At 39.3% G+C, this 23,193-nt stretch overlaps 1 protein-coding gene across 5 annotated transcripts in view; it reads left to right on the top strand.

Annotated features, from left to right (window-relative positions):
* man1a2 (mannosidase, alpha, class 1A, member 2) overlaps positions 1-23,193 on the top strand; it is a 146,494-nt gene that overhangs the window by 12,292 nt on the left and 111,009 nt on the right. For 4 of the 5 annotated variants that reach the window (XM_039599971.1, XM_039599968.1, XM_039599969.1 and 1 more), the window contains one exon: positions 21,160-21,421. In XM_039599971.1, coding sequence (XP_039455905.1) covers positions 21,160-21,421 — 262 coding nt within the window. Of the gene's footprint in view, positions 1-14,523; positions 14,545-21,159; positions 21,422-23,193 lie in introns of those variants that run through there. The other variant, XM_039599972.1, reaches the window with a different exon arrangement.

The raw sequence follows: 23,193 nt of genomic DNA, 5'->3' as shown, positions 1-23,193 counted from the left end.
GTTGTTGTTGTTTCATAATATTAATAATAATAGTAATACTTATTATTATTAATTATTATTATCCAAAGCCCAATCCAAAGTTAAACAGTTTCTTCCATTCTGACTGAAACAACAGATTTATTCATTTAGATTTGGGACGAGTAATAATATGATTGTGTTGTCCAGTGGGGTTTGACAGAAATGCCATCTGCCACCAATTTTAACCTCTATTTGGCTGTGGTCTTCTCCTTTTTAGTGAATCTACAGTTAACATTTATGAGGAAAAATGTTTATAATGTGTATCTATATTTTCTTAGAGCAACACATTTTCTTTCACCAGGACAAAAAGGCATCATTTTTATATTATAATGAAGATTTGAATCCTTCCTGGTCCATCCAGGCCTCCTGTAGTTTGGGAATTGCCGAAGTCAATACAGCAATATCCTGTCCTCTGAATGATTATTTGCCTTTATGGTCCAGTAAATATCAGACCATCTATCAGTAGCTCCTTCTGTGGTTCAGTGAACCTGCCTCGGCATCCACATGCATTTTGGCACCTTCCTGTCTTTTTCCATAAAGTGTTATATAAAAACTAATAAAAAGGGCTTGTGTCTGGAGGTATTAGGTGCACCATCTGTGTGGACTATTTCCATCTCCCTCTCCTGCAGTGGAAGATGTGTCATTTCTTTACTAATCTCACATCATGAGTGTCATATCCCCATGTCACCAAACACTAACAAACAGTTGCAAAAAAAAGTTTCAGTACACTTTGGAATTATTGGGTTTTAAGATTTGATTCCTCTTAAATTGTGATGTAATCTTCACCTTCAAGTCTCAAATATAGACAGATGCAGTCAGACTGAATTCATAACACAACAAAAGGGCACACTTCAAAACACTGGTAAAATTATGTGACCTTGTTATGTGAATTTAGTAACTCACAGAATCTTCTGCAACAGTGAGAACACTCCTTACAAAACTTGCAAAACTTTATTATTAATAATACTGATTGAACAGCATTTCAGTTGGGTTAATTGGTTTATCCAAAACTTGAATTTTTGTCTTTTGTCCAACCATACCATTATTGTTGTCATTTTGTGCTTTGGATCATTGTACATTGCACCAAACCTCTCCAGTTTACCAAAATTAGGACTGCTGCTTTGACATTCTGCTTTAAAATGTCTTCATACAGTCATGACCTGTTCATTTCTTTTTCTCAATGATTTTAAAATGTACTGGCCATGAGATGGCAAATCACCCACAAACCGTGATGCTCCCTTCACCATGCTTTGATCAAATTCAGTCCAGAAAAGGCTGTAGCTTGTTTAATTTAGTTTATCTGAAAAGAGAGGTTTAATAAATAATTTTTATCTCAAAATCTGTAAATAATAAGGCTAAATGATGCTAAGAGGTGGGATACCCATATTAACAAAAGGTATTGTGATTACGTTTTTTGCTATAGTTGGCAGCCCTATTGGCCAGGATAGAAAAAAACAAAAACAAAACAAAAATTATTTACAAAATGCAGAAGAGTCTTTGTAAATGTGAGATGTATTGCCTTAAATCTTTAATATAAAGTATTTTTTTCCATAGAGGACAGACAACCAGTGGTTACAGCGGCTGTAGAGATTCCTGCAGGTGTTTGGCTCTTCTTCACCTCATTTAAGAGGTCAAATTGTTCTCTTCCTGTGATCTTTGCAGGACTCCGACCCCTGAGGAGAGCAGTGTGCCTGCTGATTTTCCTTTGTTTCCACAGTTTGTCTTATTATGGCTTTATAAACTCCTCATTGGTCAACTGTCGTTCATTCCCTGTCAGCTTCATCCTCTTTTATTTTTTACAATTTACATTGTTCCTTTTTTTCAGTTGACCTGAAGCTAGTGAATAAGCCCTTAAGGACATCAGGAAAGAGTTTATTAAAGTCACAGAGCAAAGGGAGCTGGTGGTCATTTTCCCATAAACTTCTATACTGGAAGTCTCTTTTGCAGCCAGCAGAAGTAAAATGTAAGGAATTTTCTCATTAGATTCTGGAGCTGGAAGCATTGTCTATTCTTGTGCACTGTCTGAAGTGATCAGGCTCTGTCAATAACCAAACCAAACAGGAGTACATGCCTTCAACCTCAGAATCCCCACTTGTATCACTGAAGTTAACTTTCAGTGAAGTTGTACTTTCTGGAGTCTGGATTGTTTATTGATTTGAGTAAATACATTTATTATACAACTTCTTGGGTATCATTAGCCTAGTATAATTATTAGTATATTATAGGTACATAGACCTTCTCTTGTAACTGAAGCTAAAAGCAAAGTTCAAAATGTTTTGTATTAGATGACTAAGTTTATTATTTTGTCTTTCAGTTTGGTGGTGAATGTTTTATTTAATATGTCATTACTTTTACAGTTAAAGTTGATGTGAAACCTTTGTTATGGACACTTCCTGATGTTCTATTAGTGTTATGCATCAGTTTCTGTTTCAATTCTTCAAATGAAATAGTCCAACAATACAAATACAACACAAGTAGTTTAATTGTGAACAGTGTGATGAGACAAGTGAGCTTATGATTCAGGCACACCTGTAAGTAGCAGAAAATCTACAGGTACAACCTTTTTCTACTGCATCCCTCCCATAATGGATTTTAGTCATGTGACCACTAGTACCTTGGTTTTGCTGCTTATTTTGTTGCCAGTTATTGTTAGCATTGCAGGGCCGTAGCTTTGCTTTTGCACTATGATAGGGCCATAAATCAGCATAGCAGTGCAGCAGATCATATTTAAGGCCTGAGCCAACATGGGAGCACCTTTATTTATCATATTTAGTGTGATATCATTCCTGTGTCTTCATGCTTCATTTCCCTGTCAGCTGCAAAGTAAATCTAGGTAGTTTTATTTATTTATTTTTCTTTTGTGTGTGTATGTGTGCACGTGTTTATGCCTGGTGATAATCAAGGCGTACTTGTTTGTATTTGCAGGCCCACCTATCACATACTTGAGCACATACACTGTTAAAACTAGGGGCTGCAGTTTTGCAGAAGCTCGTGAAACCATCCGTACTGTTGGATATAGTGGATTTAACAGGGGTGAAGCTATTTAATAGTGGCTTCTGTTGTTCAGAGCTAAAAGGAAAGCAAAGTACCTTGCCAAGACAAAATGGGTTTTTTACGCATCAGCAAACAATGTAGAACAGTTATAAAAGTTAGATCTAAAGCAAGTCGATGGGGCTTCAAGTTTTGAAGCTAAAAATGGACCTATAACGGCCTTAAGCCTTTAACATCAGTGTAATTTTCCAGTATTTTGATTGCTTTAAGAAGTCCAACAACCGTAGCTGAACGATAGTCAGAAATTCAGCTGCAAACGGCCCTGCTTGTTTTGCAAATAGATGAAAGAATTGTGTTATTGTGTTGGCCTATCAGTTATGTTAGAAACTGTTATATATGGTTCGAGCAACTGCAAATTCTGTCTAAAATTATAGTTGTAAAAATGTTTCTCAGATACTATGTAAGCTGATAATAGCCACTTAATCATTAGAAATTACCTGATAGTCACAACCCCAGCCTTAAGGGGTCACAGGCTAGTGTACTCCTAGTGCTATCTCAAGTCCAGATAATTGGAAGGTTTCTGTCAGGAAGTGCATGCAGCATAAAATCTGTGCCACGTTAAACATGTTGATCCATCTGCTTTTTGCCACCCCTGTGGAAATAAGAGAGCAACCAAAAGCAAATTTTTCCAATATCTTCATTAGCTGTCTGTTAAGTTATCATAAAGGTAGTGTGTATGGATAAAACTCAGTTGTTGGCCTCATGGTGTTTTTTTTGTCTTTTTTCCCCATGTGTTGGTATTAAGCTTTAACCCGAGTATTATTTAGTATACTCTAAACCAGTATATTAGGGCGTGAGTACCCTCTTGCCACTGGCTAGCACATTTTTCAACAAGGGTTTGGCAAGACTGTTTTTCTTGTGGGGCGATCGTGGCTCAAGAGTTGGCAGTTCGTCTTGTAATTGGAAGGTTGCCTGATCGAGCCCCGGCTCGGGCAGTCTCGGTCGTTGTGTCCTTGGGCAAGACACTTCACCCGTTGCCTACTGGTGGTGGCGCCCAGTGGCGCCAGTGTCCGGCAGCCTCGCCTCTGGCAGTGTGCCCCAGGGCAGCTGTGGCTACAATGTAGCTTGCCATCACCAGTGTGTGAATGGGTGAATGACTGAATGTAGTGTAAAGCGCTTTGGGGTCCTTAGGGACTAAGTAAAGCGCTATACAAATACAGGCCATTTACCATTTGTTTTCTCAGTCTAAGTGTGGTTGTGGTGTGTACAGCCTTTTTTTAAAAGTAATGATCACTGCAGTAGCAGCTGCCTTGCAGCCAGTATATTTGATTTCCAGTAACTCCAACTAGGGCTGTTCGATATAACGATATATATCGGATGACGATATAAAAACGTCTATCGTTTCATTTTACACTATCGTTGGTTTCGTGGTGTCGCAAAATAAACTGTTTACGGCAATATTTTTTCATCATTTTGATGGTCACTGTAGTGGCTATATTAATTTCCTAAAGTTCTCTCTTTCTCTTATATTTAATATAACCACACTACAGACGGACAAGTGCTTGTTTTTATGCGTTGTCGTTAGCAACAACGACGGTAAAACCACCTCGTGTCCGCTTGTTTATTTTCCACATAAACCTTTCACAATAAAGCTCAAGATCCTGTTGAGACTTTTCAGAATAAACTGAATCACGTGAAAGATGCAGAGTATTTACGGATGAGAAGCAAAAAGAGCCGTCAGGTGCTAAAAATAAACGTTAGCCTCAAGCGTTAGAACAGGCTTTTCCCGCAGCACGCTGTGTAATAAATACTCACAAAGAAAAGCGGCGGCCGTTACAACCTATGTCTAAAAATGTATCGTTTCATGCATCAGTTAAAACACTCGACTCCAGGTACGCGACGCCCAGCTGGAAACACTTCACGCAAGTCGAGCTGCCCGACATTCACAGAATTTACAGAAAATGTTACATTTTTGTGATTTATATCGTTATCGGACGATAGATGTCTTAATGTCGGGATATGAGATTTTGGTCACATCGCACAGCCCTAACTCCAACATGCTCTCAAATTCCAGCTTGCTAGATTCAACATTTTTGAATGCATTGAAAATGTTTAATTTCCTTATATAAAAAAAACTGTTGGTGCATATAAGATGAAATTAAAAATTAAAGTTACAATTAAATAACTGAATGTCTGAATTGTTTTACAGTATCAAATGCGCCTTCCAGAAAGTCAAGAAAATACTTTAAACCCATACACCCTTCTGCTTACAGGTTCTTGTTACTATTCCCCTTTAATGTCTTCACCCTGTTGCTTTCAGAATAGATTTTAAAACATGCAGAATACCCTATCAAATGTAAGTCCATCCTTGAGATCCATGTTGATGATAGATTTCATCTGCTAGTTGTATTAAGAAGTTACTAGACTGCAGAAATACAATGGACTTCCATCAAGCATGACACTGTTGCTTTGGAAAAGGAAAACAGTCAGACCTGCTTAGTGTAAATTACATTTTCTGTCTTGGTGTTTTTTTTGTTTTGTTTTTTCTTTCCATTTTTCATATCATCGTAATGATATTTTGTTTGTGGACCACAGCTGCAGCCCTTCAAATTGACTGAAGAGCAAAGTCTGTGCGTGTGAAACAGAGATTTCAGGCCTTGTTTCTATATTGTTTGTTAAACCAGTTTTTCCATATAACCTTTTTTGCAATACATGCCAAAAACACGGCGTGTGCTTTGTGTAGTATCCCTTAAGTTAACAGGAGGAGCAAGTCAGTGAATATATGCAGTTACTCACTGGCATAGGTTGAGTATTAAGAAATATCAAATAAATGCTTAGTCATATTAAAATGATTCCATCACTCGTCACTCAATTGCAGTAACAAATGAGATGATTTTGCACTGTATTATTTTATTTTATCTGGTGTTCAAAATGACTGAATCCAGACAACTTTGAACCTTTTATGTGTTTTGTAATATTTAATAGTAATTTCTGAATGGAAACAACAAGGCATTTTTCTTGCTAAAGTGAGCTGTCGTTTTATATTTTGATTTAAGCCTCATATTGGCATGAGTAAGTCATACAAGGTGCATTTTCAAAAAAAAAGTGGCTTTTAATAAATCAAAGCAGAGGAATTTATCAGGCAGAGTTTAGGAGAAGTAAGAAGTGTGTTTTAAGTCAGTGCTGAATAATGTCTCTTAGCTAACGGTAGACTGTTATACACCCCGCATCGATGTTTATATGATTATTCTGTAATAACATCACGGCATTAGCCTTTACGCGCGTGTGTGTGTGTGTGTGTGTGTGTGTGTGTGTGTGTGTGTGTGTGTGTGTGTGTGTGTGTGTGTGTGTGTGTGTGTGTGTGTGTGTGTGTGTGTGTGTGTGTGTGTGTGTGTGTGTGTGTCTCTTCTCTGAATCACACACCAGGTAAAATTGATTTATAGTCTGACTGATACAGTCTAGTTGACTCACAAATGACAATTCTCTCTTCACCACCTCTGTAGTGGCATTTTCAGCATTTCTTTAAGTGATACAGATAGTGTATGGGCTACATTTTTTTTTTTCTTCTATTTTTTTCTCGACCAGTTTCTACATTTCTTGGTGGCTCTCATGTAGCTGATGCTGCACAAAGTCAACATGTTAACATCAACATTTGACCACTAACAGGCAGTTCAACTGTTGATGGCTCTGTTCTAGATTTTTCCTGGAATAACTCCCAGACTGAATCTGGGAAATCACTGGAAATTAGCAGCAAGCCATCATCTTTGATAAGTGTGTGCATCCAGTGTAACTGCATGGCTCCCCACGTTAAGAACCGGGCTGCGTTACAAAGGGTGGATTAAGTGTCCTCTGTGTGTAATCACAGTGGGGCAGTGGTTAGTAGGGATGGGAATTGATAAGAATTTATTTGGATTCGAATATCGATATCACTTATCAATTCAATTTGGTATCGATTCTCGCTGGCTCCGCTTTGAGAGTCATCGCTGAGCAGCGTATCAAAGACATTACATACTTCTAATTGATTGCATGATGTGTGGTGAAATGTTTGTGAGTGTTGGAGGTATTTCCAGATATTTCTTCGATGTTATCAGTGTTAATTGCTCAAAATAATTCAAGAGCTGCATTACTTCTTGGGTCAGTTCCCCATCAATGGATATCAATTCAAGTTTGTTCTTAAATGACATTATTCGTGTGTCTTTTAATGATGTATTATAATGATGCACAAGTCTTCCCACCCCTCCCTTAAAAAAAAAAAAAAACATCAATAAAAGGTTTTATAGTGGCAGTCAGACATCATGTTATTTTCCAGTGCTTGAAAGCCATCCCAAAGGTACAGCTTCTATAAAAACATGTCTTTGACTTTGATCAGCAAGATCTTTAATGCAGTATTTATCACTGGGCAAGTATCACTGGTTCCAATAGCATCTTAATAATGCAGACACACTTTTCATTCCCCAACTTCTTAGCTGCACTGACGTGTTTGTGGCCAGTGGACCTACATTTATGTCCTAACAGGGGAACTCTGCTACAGGTGCCGTCTTTCTTTTTGAATTAAAGGAGAGTAAGCAGTGATGGGTCAGATCGCTTCTAGGTTATCTGTTGCTGTGACATGAAAAGTTCTGCCTTCCTCCAGTAAATGTGGTACAAAAGCCTAAAATTTCCAGGCATCTGGGCAAAAGCTGGAGTGGCCATTTTAATGTTGTGGAAATTATGTTGTAGTGATATAACTTAAACCTGTGTAGATTAAGTTGTAATCTGACATATAGACTTAACATGGTTGGGCCTCATGAGTACAAGAATGGCCTATCAAGTACATTTGTGGACTTATTTTAGCCTTTAAAAAAGAGAGAGAAGGAGAAGAGCGGCATCTGTTAATTTAATTATGAATGTTTCTTGTCACCTTTATTATGAAAGTTCAGTCAGTGCTGAATAACCAGCCCTGCCCTTCTCATGTTAATTTTCCTGCCAGTTAATTTTCCTGTTGGCCAAGTTGCTGTTGTAGCTGTCCATTCAGCTGCTTTCTCAGTTTCTCTTCACACTCTCACATATTCCCCCATTTTGGACTTAAACTGCTGATGGTAGTCCTCATTCCTCTCTGGAGATCTGTTGGGAGGAGCAGGATGACCAGTCTTAAGGAGCGCCCACATAGGAAGAGAATAGCAGCAGTGTAACGATACGATGCCACAGAGTGTCAGTGAAATTTAGTTACCTGTAGTGATGACGCAAGCGATAACGGAGTGGGTGGGTGCTGACGTAACTTTGAGGCTTTTTAATAATTCACTAAAGAAATGCTCCTGTTGTGAACACACACTAGTATACTTCCTTTTCCCAAACACAGATGGAATCCAAGACGTTGGGAAAGCTATAGTTAGTAGCTGTTTGAGGTTGGTGTTTGTTTCTGGTTGTCAGTCTGTTGTGAATACCCCCCCCAATAATATTGTGTACCCACAAGATAAAGTCTTCATTGCTTACTGTATATTATGAGTCTAGACAGACCATAATATAAACTACAACTTGACTAATGGGCAGGAGTATGCAACTGCAGGGAAGCATTTCTAGTTTACCCCTAATCTATACAGAAGTCATCGTTTTTGCACTGTCATTTCCCGAGACTCATCAATCATGCATGCATACCTTCCTGAAAAGAAATTAGGAGTTTAGTAATTTATTATTTATTTTTCCTCCTGTAACATATCTCTGTTAATTAAAAAATGAAATTAATTGCTGTTTTTTTTAGTACAAAAAACAGCTTGAGTTTTTCTTTATTAAAGAGTATGTTAAAAGTGTTGGTTTTCACTGCTGTGACGCAACAAACTGTAATGTGAACTCCTGACTTATAATTTCACCGTGTGTGTGAAAGAGATGTAGAAATGTCTTCTTGCAGTATCATTTACTCTTTGAAGCCACTCTGTGATCACTCAGAGGCAATGCAACCGAGGGAGACCTTTTCAGATTTCTGAAAGTAATTGCGGATGTTGAAAGGCGTAACGGGACAAAGCAAGCTGTAATGAATCACTGCTCTGAGTAAAATTACTTTTCAGGATGAGCTACCTCTACTATAAATACCAACCTGCATGGATAGCAGCTTGGTATTTGTCTAAAGTGACGACTTTTACACATTGTTATTGATGTGTAGCATGAATAATATAATTTAAGAACAAACTTGAATTGATATCCACTGATGGGGAACAGACCCAAGAAGTAATGCAGCTCTTGAGATTCATTGGTGTGCTGGTTTCTGTAGTTGCATGGTAACTTGTAAGTGAATGGAGGAAGTACTGTGGAATGAAAGGGGGACAAAATGTTAAAGTAGTGCTGAAAATAGGTAATTAAAATAAGAAAAAGTTAGATGAAGTGTTGTCTTTGTTGCCAAGGAATGCCAGTGGAGTGTGCCTAACTCTGTCTCACATTTATTGTCACTTTGGAGTGTGGCAGTGGTGACGAGCCCTCTTGAAAGACAAAAGAAAGACACTTGCTTGAATTGATTTTCATGAGTGCAGCACAGCAGGTTAGTGAAGAGAGAGAGGGGGGGGACCAAAAATACGAAAGTACGTAAAGCGGGAGAATGAGGCCTTGTAGTCCTTGTAGTTGTGGCCATGTTTACTACAAAGCTTCACACCAAGTCCCATTCCTGCCAAACACTGGAGTGGCAGCCCTGTTCCACAATCCCTGTCAGTTTCAGCAATGCGATCAAAGTGGGATCACTTGACGCCAAATTAAGATTTGGCACTCAGGTTTTCAAAGGCTTGAATTTCAAAAAGGCCTTTCTGAATTAAAATGTGATTTCAGGCCTTTTTTTTTTCCAAAACCTGCAAAACTCAGCTCACTGTATCAAAGCCGTACCAGCTTGATAATAATGTGCTGTGCCCTGTAACAGAGCTCCCGGATTTATGATCTGCCTCGGGATGGGGAATGTAATCTCTGCTCTAAAGGTGATTTCTGAGTCAGTGCAGATTTGCTGGAATACCTTGATGTTGTCCTAAATTTGGAAAGAATCAGGAGCAATAAGGGAGCTTGGACCCCTCCTTTTTTTTTTTTTTTTTTTTTTTTTTTTTTTTTTAAATTCTATTTATTTATTTTTTTTAACTAGCACAGCATCTTATAAGGGTTTGAAGTTGCATGGAAATTAGAAACATCCTTTTGTTTGTGCAGAGTGTATTTTTGCAGCACGAAGAAGACCAAGGGAAAAAATGGAGGCTCCATAGCAGACCAATAACAAAATAAATTTAACTCCCATTTTCTCTTACTGTAATGCTACTTTCAGATTGTCCTGATTTCATTTTATTATCATCTCTACCTTTTAGTGCACTGTAAACAGGATGACAGTAATGCAACACCATTTATCTGTTATAGTTGACAAAATTGCTGTTGTGCATTAGTGTTTACAGGACAAAAAGAGTCCATATTTTGAAAGGCTTGGTGATTGAACTTTGTATCACTTGCATCATCACACTTTTTCACACCAAAGAACTCTGTCTCACAGGCTCATGCAACCATTTGTAGTGTTTGCTTCGCGTGCAGCTGAGATGGAGACGGGCACATGTGTTTCATATAGCGATATGAGTCAGACAGACATGATGCAGGTCATCATAGGTAGAGCTAGAGTGCTCAGGTGCTCACCTGATGAAGTTACTATCAAGAATACATCATAACTGCGCAGACATTTATGAAGGAGTTATGCAGAAATAAGATGACGAGAGAAAGGAGAACAAGGACATGCATTCAGGCAGATAAACTGCTATAGGACAAACGTAACTGAACACTAATTGATACAACACTTGACACGGGGGAGGAAAATGAGAAAGGAGGATGATGGAACAAAGGCTAGGATAGTCGAAGATGGCTGATATGAGTAAGAGCAAGAGCAGCAGAAAGAGAATATGAATATATTTAAGGAAATAAAGGCTGTGTGCGTGTGTGTGTGTGCTCACATGTTTGCAGCTGAGGGATTGTAGCTATTGTTATATGGTTGTTAGGGCAGAGAGAGAATTTGAAGAGTAAGAGAGGGAGAGGATGCTATTACAAACCCACAGTTAAGCTTAGGATAGCAGTTACATATACAGCCTCCATTTGAGCCAAGTGGGTCATGGGAAAAACCAGGACAAGTAAAGTGTGTATGTATGTTTATGTTGAAGGGAAAACTGGGGAGAAACAAAAATTGCGCTGCCGTACCACAAGCTCTCAACAGCTGTCTCTCAGGTAGAAGTATCATTTGAAGCTCACAGGCACTGTTCCCATGAGGACTCTGGTGTAGTAATACTTGAAAAGAAGTGTGTACTCTCTACTCTTGTGTCCAAGATGGACAAATGCTTCACTGGAGAAATGAAGAGATTCTTGACTTGAATTGCCCACACAAAGTGTTAACTTTGATCTAAGCCCACTGTTACTGTTTGTCCTGTGTAGGATGTGTTCAGTGGCAGTGATTCTGTCAAGCCTTTCCCTTGGATGGAGTAAAGCTTGGAAAACTACTTGCAGATTTATAAAAATGCAGGGTTAAGGAAGCTGAAGTAACCATTTGAAATTCCTTCGGTGCTGACTTCTCTTAATGCTGCTAATTGGATGCACTTTTCTATTCAGGGTGCATATCATGTGAAATGACTGCATATTATAAGATATGTGTTCTGAGTCAGTGTGTCGCTTTAAGACTTTTAAGAAGTTTCTGTCTGTGCACACAGTAGACTGATGCAAATGAGTGACTACCTTAGCTACTATTGTGGAATCTCTGATCTCTAGCAGCCAGCAGTTGATTTAGATTTTCGTTGGTTTGTCAGGTAGCTAACACCTATGTGACAGGAAGGGGGGCTTGTTGGGTTGAATTATTCAACAGAGACCTTGGCTCTGGTGTCTTTGTGGTCCTCTGGGAGCACATTAGTGCATGTATCTCAGTAAGGCCAACATTTTGACAGGACTGTATTAACTGTAGATGCATGAAAATACTTTTGGTAAACCAGGTTAACTTTTTGCAAAAAGGCCAGGAAGAATGGTCACTTATTGACTTTGTAAAGACTATTTCAGAAGTATTTCTTTTATGCTTATAATGATGGGTGACAAATTGAAAGGAAAAAACTGAACCATTGGTTTGGGTCAGCTTGACCCTTTAGAGGCATGTAGGTCCCTACAAATCAAAATAAGGTTGTTCTGAGTGATTACTTTTTATGATTTGAAACATTTCTATCCTGATGGGTGTGGTCTATTCCAGAACGACAGTATAGGGCTTTGGACTTCCGGACAATCGAGACCGAATGCGCCCGGACGCCAAGAGACGGTACTTGGAAAAAATAGCATGTATTGATAATGTGGACCCGTATGAAATACGGCAGTGGAGTAGAAACCCTGAAGACCTACAGCCATTGTCCTACCCTGATACCTTCTCGTACCTTGTCTGTGGAGTCAGCACATACATGGCGAATCATTTTTGGAATTCTAAATCCCTGGAGGCGCACATCTAATTCACAAACGATTGGGTACAAGATTTGGCCGTTTTTAAGCCTCCACGTTGTGAGTACGTTGACCATATGACCAAGATACAGCCAGAGGTTGCACATAACATTGACTTCTCAGCAGCTGCCCCAAAAATTGCTCTAAATGAAAACATAAACACACCGTCTGCAGAGAAAGGCAAAAGGAGCCGTCCGCAAAAAAGACAAATTCCACTTGCTACTCTGGAGGAGTTGTCACCGATAAGCTACTCCATAAACAGAACATAGTTCTGCTGCATCACACATTAGGATGTTTGTTCTAATTTTCTATGACCTCAGCGCATTGAAAATAAAACTAAAAGCCTATAAAGAGCACGGCGCTAACGCGTTAACGAGCTAACTGCTCTAATGCGTTAACTCGCTAATGGAGATTTGCCGCGTTAATGCGGTTATGGCGTTAACGTCATTTTGACGAGATTAGCGCTGACAGCACTTGTTTAAATAGCTTAAACTCTCCACCATTTGGTTTCAGAACTTAAGAATGAGAGACTGAGGATGAAAGGTGAAACATCTTTAAAAAAATAAAGATGTCCAGTGGCCTCCTTTCCCAGGCTCCTTAGGCTACCATGACCTGGATGACTGAGAACCTACACAAACACCTTGCCTAAAAGAGATCAGGCAAGGTTTTACAACAAGGAATAACAGTGATCGTACCAAATGTTGAATTTCAAGAATGTTAGAATTCTAAAAACTCAGATTTGCACAATACTGTACAGTCTCATTTAATTTCATTCATTTGATTATCTGATTAACACAGGTAAAATATGTCAGGTTTCCATAGACCAGTCAGGGAGCCCTAAGTGGAATCATGTATTAGTAGTGCAGTTGTGCACACTCAATGCTTTTCTTTGGTTTTTCTCTAGCAATACAGAACTAGGCTTTCCAGGCAGTTGAACTTTATTTGATATCTAATGCAGTGCAATATTTTTATCAGTGATGTGTGTGGCACTAAAGCTGGAGCCTTCAGTTTCTGCACAGTAATTACTGAAGAGTTATCTGTGCTGCAGTCTCACATGAAAGGGATGAACTGTAGGATGAACACGAGCTGACAATAGAGCAGGTCACGCTCGGGTCTTAATGTGAAAGACGTCAAACTGCCCTCTCATAGACAGTTTGACCTCCTTCACAATGTCACTTTCTGGCTCCAGTGACAGAGATTCATTTAATGGTGTTAAATGAATCTCTGTCACTGCAGCCAGCTAAGAGGATTTCAGTCTTGCTTGTAGCGTTCTTGTTTTTCAGCAAGTGGCACACATACTGTTTGCATATTTTGCAGCTGCTGCTTTTTTTGGGGGGGGGGTTTAATTACTTGAATACATATGATTTAACTAATTAACATTATCAATATACACTGCTAGGTGTGAGAGGGAAAGGTATCTGGGACTGTAAAGTCTAGTGTTGTGTGTGCGTGTGCTTTGCATTTTACAAAGGTGGCATAACTTCAGATGATAAAATGATTGTTTTCTGGCTTTCCTAACCAGGAAAAGAGATTTCATTATAATTATTGTTATTGTTTTATTGCCCAGCCGTATCAATACATAATCTATTGCTCTGATAAGGTAAAATCTGACTTGATTATAATCCCCTGTATGTTAACTCTTAGTTGTTATTTTAAAAGCATTCTTCATATTTATTTCTCCCCCTGCAGCTGCACAGGCACTGTGCAGTCACTAATAGCCCAGCAGTCTTAGTCCCATGAATAAATGAGTCAATTAAGTAATTAAGTGTTGACTTGCTGTCTGTGGTGTGTGTGTGTGTGTGTGTGTGTGTGTGTGTGTGTGTGTGTGTTACTATGGAAACATGGCTTGTAGCCTGTACTGCTTTCCCCAGAACCTTGTCTTTCCTCAGTTTAAAAAAACAAAAACAAAAAAAAACTTGTCCTAGATACCCCACCAGGCAGTTGGACAACTGCTGCTTCTCTTCAGTTGCCATGGAAAAGGATGCGGAGCAGCAGATTTCATGAAGCCACTGAAGATTAACTTTCAGTGACAGCAAGGAAGGTTGATGATATATGGAAGTGATTAGGCTGACATGAGCGCAACAGCTGATCAGGGAGGTGGGGCCTGCCTTCATTCATTCATATTTTAAGGCATCGGGGCGAGAAACATGAGCAGATAAGTAAAACTATAGGCGAGGCACAGCACGGTCACTTGGGTACACAGTATCTTCAGTCTGTGCTTGTCTTTCTCAAGGTAATTGAGGTTATTGAGTCAGGCAGTTGTTGATTTGATCTTAATTGCATGTTTGACATTATATGAGACTCAAAGGGATTCACCGGTGATGCTAGAGTGAGTCTTGATAATGGCTCAGGAAGAGGAAAGAGTGGCGTGAGATGAAATTTGGAGGAGGAGGAGGGGCATGCACAGGGAGGGAGAAGAGTTCGCAGGAGGCTTATGTCTGTGTTGGAGCAATTCAGCAGAAGTGGTGGTGTGCACTGGTCTGTAATTTTTGGTGTTTGTGCCTCAGGGACAGCATTCTGACTGTCTGTGTTTGCAAACGCATGGAGCAGAATCTTACTCCCACAGAGGTGGTGCCAGTTTAAACAGAGACATATAGGAGGGAGATGTCTCATCAAAGAATACTAAATAAAAATGTATGGGTAATGGCAAAGATGATGGTTGTCCTGCCCCAGGTTCACATTGAGCCCTTGGCCTCTGATGCATGTGTACATCTGAGGTTCACAACAGATTCTTCTGTGAGGTAATTTCTTACCTACTAGTTATAGTGAAGAAGTAGGTAGGTGTGCTTAATTTTTTCTGGGCTTACTGTGTCGATAACATGAGTTAGCATCTAGTGCTCTGGTTGGAGTCGGAGACTGATTATGCTGCACTGAAATCATAATGTTATGCAATTTCACATATGCATAGTTGTATAACTGCTAATGAACAGATTTATTTTTGTCTTAAACTTTTGGACAAATACATTTTACATTTTCCTCCCTCACAATGCATAGTTGTATAACTGCTAATGAACAGATTTATTTTTGTCTTAGAATTGAAACGATTTTTGGACAAATACATTTAGCTGTCATCAACTTCGTAACAGTTGAAACTGAACATAAAAACAAGGATAAAAATTTGCCTCACATTTTGTGGTTCACAATGCTTGCTTGAAAGTTCCACCATTGTCGACACGTTTAGAGAAGTCCAATAGAAAAAATGACTCACTGTATGCGTTTGTCCTGATCAAAAACTTTTTGCACAGTGTTGACTTTGATCAGGTGAAAACGCCTCCATTTCTTTGAGATCAAGTATAAAAGAAAATTGATGAGGACTTAGGAAATGACAAATCTGATTCACAGTTGTTTTTCCCTGCCAATTTGAATCACACGGCAACTGTATACGTGGTATAAGGCCCCGCCTTGTCATTTGTTGAGCAGAAAACTCCTTAACGTCCTGGATCATGCTGGATGTCTGGCTTGTTGAAAAGACTACAATGAATCGAGATCGCGATTTTCTAACGATTAATTGCAGCCCTACTCCTACCCTAAAAACTTTATTTGACCTTGATTTTATGATCAGAACAGAACAATTGATTGTTTGACAAATCTGAAAAAATACTGTGACCTTGTTTTATGCAGAACAGAACAAGTTGTTTAAAAAAATAACATCTCATTGCACAAGTTGGAATTTTAAAGAAGGAGGAACATATTAGGTCTGTCCTCATTTTGAGTGTTTAGAGCTGAGATCTACATAATTCTGCTCCTCGATGATACTGGTGATGAAATAGGGCTGAGCTGAACTCTTTTCTCAGCAATATGTATGGACTGAATGAGTTTTCACCTGTTTCTGGTATCAGATCTGTTATGAACCAAATTGAAATGCCTCTCAAACCTCAGTAAGGACCACACAGTCTGCGGCAATTTCTTTATTATAGCAGCATGATGTTCATAGTTAGCCTGTGTGTTTAATGGGTTTACAGTAGTAGTAGTTTAGTAGTAGTAGATGTGTAATTTATTGCATGAAGTGGAAAATGCAAGTGCAAGTAGCATTTGCATGTCCTCAACTAGTTTGTTATGTTGATCGTTTTCATGCATGTTCGGATAGTGCTTTGCTGTGACTTGAGGGATGGCATTATCTTGACTCCTTTCATAAAGGATGGCACACTATATCTTCAGCTAAAGAACGCAATAAAGGAGCCACTGAAGCACTTTTCCTTATTATTTGGAGAATTTCTGGCCACTTGATACAAAAACTTCATTCCTGAAAAGTGAAAACCCACATAAAAAATGCTTGAATATTTTACTACAGTCCTGAGATAGGCAAACCTTTCTTTGTGTGCAGGAAAAACCTTGTACTGTTGACTATACTGTCATCCATTTGGCTGTACGTGCACTCAAAATCCAAATCCAAGAGTGCAGGCTCTGTAACACTGAGACCTAATCAAAGAGCCCAAAATAGAGGAAGCAGATGTGCACGCATACACCCACACAAATCACAGATAATATAGTGACACACAGGCAGGATTATAGTCTGTACAATACATACATGAAATCCCTACAAAGCAAATGCAGGATGTTTGAAACATTGCTAACAATGTGTGCATTCACCTGCATTCACAGTAAATACCATGCTGTTTTTTTTTTTTTAATGTGTTTTCTATCAATTAAAGTCAAGACACGCTGAGTTGCAATAATGAATATTTATGAGTTGTTTCCAGGGCGATGTTGCATAACTTGGAGCTGTTTATTTTGGTCTCTGCTGGCCACACATCCAGCATCATGACAGACTTAGAAAATGGATGCACACTGTGCCGTTTGAAGGATAATTAGTATAAAACATTTTATTTTCTGTCACAGTCTCTTATCTCGCTGCTTTCCTTCACACTTTGTTTGCTCGTTATTGTTCTACATATCTTTTGCACCTTTTTTTTCCCTCCTACCCACACAGTGGGATATACTGAACTGGCCAGGGTTTAACCAGTCTGTTGCTAAGTTCAGCTTGGGAAAGGTTGCACTTCCAGTCGAACATAAACAGGTTAGTGTAACGGGAAACATGGGCTGTGATCAAACACAGCCTCTATCCAGCCTTGTCTTATAGCCCTATTCTTTTTCCCATGTAATTTTTCGCCTGCATATTTCCTTAACTGTTTGTCCAATTAAACTCACCTGTCACAGAGGGAGGGGAGACTCCCTGGACAGGTCAGCAGTCCATCACAGGGTTAATACATTTGTTCTTTTTTTGTTAGCTCTTTACTGCCTTTATTCCATGTCCATCTGATCTGTCAGCTTTGCCTCTTTGTCCATAGATGTATGCAATCTGACTCTTGCGTGCAGTGAGGCATGCAACTCGTATGCGCGCATAGGTTCATCCATATTTGACACTTTGGAGTAGCAGTTTATTTGCACCTGGTAGCAGAGTGAAAAATTTGTTTAACATCTGGTTTAACAACCTGTGTATGCACTGCTCTTGTTCATGTTTGTGCTGTTTTGGTCCTTTAGCTTAGCCCCAGAAACAGGGACGACAGGGGGATCCCTTTGTAGTGGAGTGAAACCTAACGTTGAAAACAATTAAAACTGTCAGCCATTGTCTGCACTTCTCATTAGGCATGGCATTCTGCACAGGAGGAGGAAAGAAGGCTGCTGGTGCTAGCATTGCTGACATTTGCCTCCTTAGCAGACTAATGGTGTGTGTGTGTGTGTGTGTGTGTGTGTGTGTGTGTGTGTGTGTGTGTGTGTGTGTGTGTGTGTGTGTGTGTGTGTGTGTGTGTGTGTGTGTGTGTGTGTGTGTGTGTGTGTGTGTGTGTGTGTGTGTGTGTGTGTGTGTGTGTGTGTGTGTGTGTGTGTGTGATTAATGCTTAGAAATAACCTAAGCACATCCATGAAGCAACCGCACCACTTGTCAGTAGTTTTTTCTTTTCTTTTTTTTCTATTCTTTTTAAATCTTTGGTATGGATGTAAAACAAGGAGCATAAGTCTGGCTTCATGCAGTATGGCGCCTCTCATACAGGAGCAACACCTAAACATTCTCTTTCCTTATAGTGCTCTTATGGGTCTGGACAGGCTTCCTCTCTTTGTGAAGTTAGCTCACGTTATATCGTCACCTTTTATCAACCAGGTGTACAATAAAGACATCCGCTCTAATGCAGGCTGTCTCACACCTCACTCTGCTTCCCATTTCTTTCTCTTCCTGTTTAGCAGTAATTTTAGTCTCGGGCTGAGAATGGATGTACACGCCTGCATGTAAACGTGCAAGAAAAACACCTGAACAGAAGGAAAATACCCAAGTCATGACTGGAAATTGATAACGAATAAGAAACAACACGGGCTGAAAACTGGACGCTGAAACATTACAAGTTAATAATTACACCCTCCTGCCCTCTGGGAGGCGCTACAGGAGCCTCCGGACTAAGACCACCAGGTACCGGAACAGCTTGTTCCCCACAGCTGTCAGACTCATGAACTCTGCCTCCTGACATCTGACCCACATTAAACTCATGGACTGAACATACACAAACAACTAGCACTTTTTACCACTATATAGTTCTGTGTAAATAATCATTCTGTACATACGATAATTTTAATCCCACAACTGTTTATAACTTACATAGTTCACATTTCTGTATAACTGTATATCTCAGATTTCTGTATAGTTTTTATTTCATATTTATATCCTGTACATAGCTTGTACTCACTACAGCCTCTACATACTTATAGTTATAGAATATTCATAACATACTTCACACTGTGTACATTATAACATACCATAATAGACCCATTTCTGTAACATACTTACACATCTCTATTATTGCTAATATATATTGTAATATATCTATATCACGACTAAAGCACTTTCTGGATGGATGCAAACTGCATTTCGTTGCCCTGTACCTGTGACATGTGCAATGACAATAAAGTTGAATTCTATTCTATTCTATTCTATTCTATTCTATTCTATTCTATTCTATTCTATTCTATTCTGTTCTAAATAAGTAAATTAACGAGCACACGCAGGTCTACAAACAACAAAGCCACATATAGAACATTTAGGTTTTTGTTTTTCTGTTGTTCGTGACCTATTTGTATTCATGGCCTAACTGCTGATATAGAAAACACTAAAAAGCATTCTACAAACACGGGAAAATTTTTTGGCATAACTTGTGCTAAACGCTGTTCACCAGACTTTAAAGTAAAGTAATGTTGTTATTGTAGAATAGCTGCAGCACTTTACAGGATTATTGATTTTATTTGAAATCAAACTAATACATAGTGTAGTGTTGAAGGCTCAAGTTTTTCATTTTTTAATATGCACACACACACGCACACACGCACACACACCCAGTGAGTTGTTTTTCTCATCTTCTTAGAGATGTTGAACTGTTACTCTGGGGAGACTTGCAGCTGAGTCCACATGGAGCTCAGCAGGTTATCGGTTCCTCCCACATTTCCTGTGTTTGTCACACTGAAGGTCATTAATAAACAGTCGCACGTGTTTGCAGTCAGATGAAGTGCAAGCAAGTTGTTTGAAGATTCCTCATTTATTGTGTTTTTTTTGTTTTGTTTTGTTTTTTTAAAGCATTTAGGCCACTGACAACTAAAGCAGTGCATCAAGGTTAATGAAAATTTAGAGTCAAGTGTCAAGGCAATGAGTCTGTAGTGTGTGTCCTGTGTGCGGATATATTCTTTTTTTAGTTTTGATTTCAAGATGGGTCATATCTCTTTCATATTTGATAAGCAGCCTGTAATTTGGTAAAACAAAAATCAAATAATGTAGCATATAAAGGGAACAAAAAGCTGGTTTTAAGCTAGAATTTACTATAATGAAATTTGTAATTTCAAATGTAAGAAATATACATTTTTATACATAAATGTAATGGTGGTTATTTACTTCCAGTATCTCCAGCTGAACCGATCATTCATTTTGTGTCTTGATTTGTCAGCAACTCAAAGAGCTAACCTCTGCTGCGTATCAGCTGACATGTGGCTGAAATTATATTTGTGTAAACCCGATGAGGGCAGGGAGAGATTCAAAGAGAGTCTTTCAGTTTTTCCTTACTTCAGTGACCACAGAAGAACAGCAGAGTGTCATCGGCCTCCTGTCACCTTTGCTTCAGCTCCCCGCTATGTTTGTTTTTCATTACTGAAGCACATCCTCGCGGGGTAGAGCCTTGTCAACACCCTAGGGCTTGTACCGTCATGTGGAACCACAGATGATGTTTGTCATTCTGCCATTGCTGGTCTCCTTATTTTGTTCCTCCACACCTGTCCCATTTCCTGGAGCTGATGTAACTGCAGATTAATGGGGTTGGGGTTAGGTTTCTCCTGGGAAACTGATGTTTGTTTGTGCTTTCATTATCATCTGGGTAAAATGGTTTCCTGCAGATGTTTGTTGCAGTGATCCTCAACCTGCTGACCTTAAGAAATCAAATAGTTTATTAAATATCAATGTAAAAAAATGTAAACATAAATATTTTAGTTTTATTTTCCAAAAATAGTGAAATATCAACTTCCTAGAGGGTCAGAGTTTGTTTGTAATGCCCATCTTTAATTAATTTCAAGCACAAGTCCCTCTGCACACCTTTCTTTCCCAAATGTTTTTTTTTGTGTGTGTTAGCTATGGTTACAGTAACCCTTCTAATTCACCATGGGGATGAGCAACCGACTTGTGAGGTCTAATGGGAATCAAAGCAGAGCATAAAGAATTAAAGCTTATCTTTTTCCTTCCTCCTGTAGGGAAGAGGAGGAGAGCCTGCGGGATAAGATCCGTGCAGACCACGAGCGAGCACTGCAGGAGGCAAAGGAGAAGCTGCGAAAGTCACGTGAGGAGCTCAAGGCCGAGATTCAGACGGAGAAGAACAAAGTGATGGAGGACCTGAAAAAGAAGGACGTAGGGCCCAAACCGTTGCCGCCGGTACCCATGCCTAAGGTGGTGGGCGTGAGTGACGGCGAGCCCCCAGAACCCGACGTCAAAGAGAAACGAGACAAGATAAGAGAGGTAACGTGATCGGTCTTTTCTTTCTTTTCTTGATTTGATTTGATTTTAAATAAGAACTCAATCTCTGTTTCTCAACCCCCCCACTGAGAGCAAAAACAAAAATGGCCCTCCCACGCAGGAAAGGTGGAAAAAAAAATGTAAAGTGCACATCAGTGATCTAGAAATTCAGATGAAAACGATTTCAAGCCCTTTTGCTTTGATATGGTTATGTTAATGCAGCAAGAAGAAAGAACTCGTTTTCATATTCATAGCTTATTAGACTCAGCTGTTACATACAGTTAGTGTTTGTTTTCAGTTCTTTGACAGCAGCGCTGCAAAACATTTGCACTTTTAATCACATATTTCCATTTTAAGCAAATGCATCTTGTCTTAGTTTTTGCTAGAGATTTTATTTGCAGGAAATGGAGATTTGTTGGTGTGTTGAGAAACGCAGGTGCCATTGTATGCGTTTTCCAGCATGGGACCTACAGTATAATACCACTTACGATATTATGTCTCCTTTCACTGTGGCAGCTTTGGTTAACATAGTTAAATCAATGCCATTAAATCCCATGAAGCCCAGTCTTGCAGTAAAGTACAGGATTGGTGTGTGGTGTATGTGCGGCCTAGTGAGTCCTCCTCTGTACTGTATATTTGAATACTTTTTCTGTTGCCTGTCTGCCTGAGCGCCAGCTTTTATTGAAAGCAACAGCGAGCCAGACGGACAGTGCATGTGCAGAATGCAGATGGTGCTATCTGGTCCCGCTCTCTATGCCAGGCCCAGCATATCTCCCTCTCCGTGCTCCTCTTCCTTTCTCGCCCCCTGCAAGTTCTCCTGCATAATTGCCTCATATCGTCTCCCATGAAACAGCACTTGGAGTCAGAACACTCGTGGCGTATGGGAGCAGGGCCCATTCACTCCAAACCCGCCTTTGTCTCTAAAGGCCCCTTTTTGTTCCTTTCATAATTACCATTCAGAGAGAATGCCGAACACTCCCAAATGAGCAAGAAAGTAGCAGCTGTATGGGCTACGGCACAGTACACTCCCCTTTTCCTGATTGCCTTGTGATTCCAAGGAGAAAGTCTAATCACACTCTGCAAAACAATTGTGACTGTGGAGCTGGAGCTTTTTCTTTTTTCCTCTTTTAAATCCCAGCTAGAGGCAGCCATTTGGCCTGCATTTTGCTGCCATGAAGTCAAGTCCAAAGAGATGTTTCAGCTTCCATCTTCTTGTCATTGTTCATGTTGTATGTAGACAGTCAGCAGGCTGTTACCACCCAGATTACATGGCGTTATTTCAACCGCCTGACTTTTTTTCTGACAGTGTTTCTCCTGCATCAGTTTCGAAGTTATTTTGATTTGCTTCAAATTGACATCTGCGCTCAGTCCGTGGCTCCGAAGGATCACTGATTGCAAATTATTGTTTCCGGTTGTATAATCAGTTTGGATTGTTTGCTGGGTAAGAAGTTGTCTGTTGGTCTCAAAACTCAAGCAACCACTTGTAAGAAAATAAAAGTTTCTTGTTTTGTGGTTTAAATATATATTTGTTGAAAACCAGCCAACACAAAATAGAACTTTGACATAAAACACTCGTCAATAAAAGCAACATACAATGTTTTTTCCTACTGTTTCAGTGTTTACACATTTAAACGACTTGGAAACACTACAGGACACTGATAAAAGGATTAAAGAATGAGACAAAAGTTATAACTTAATAGTGTTTTACCTATTCACCGGTTATCTGTCCACTTATAAAAGTAAACTAAATCATTTGCTGTATTCAAATGTACTTG

The sequence above is a fragment of the Oreochromis aureus genome, linkage group 16 (genome assembly GCF_013358895.1).
Source record: "Oreochromis aureus strain Israel breed Guangdong linkage group 16, ZZ_aureus, whole genome shotgun sequence".
NCBI lineage: Eukaryota > Metazoa > Chordata > Actinopteri > Cichliformes > Cichlidae > Oreochromis > Oreochromis aureus.
This window is presented reverse-complemented; position numbering and strand designations above follow the sequence as displayed.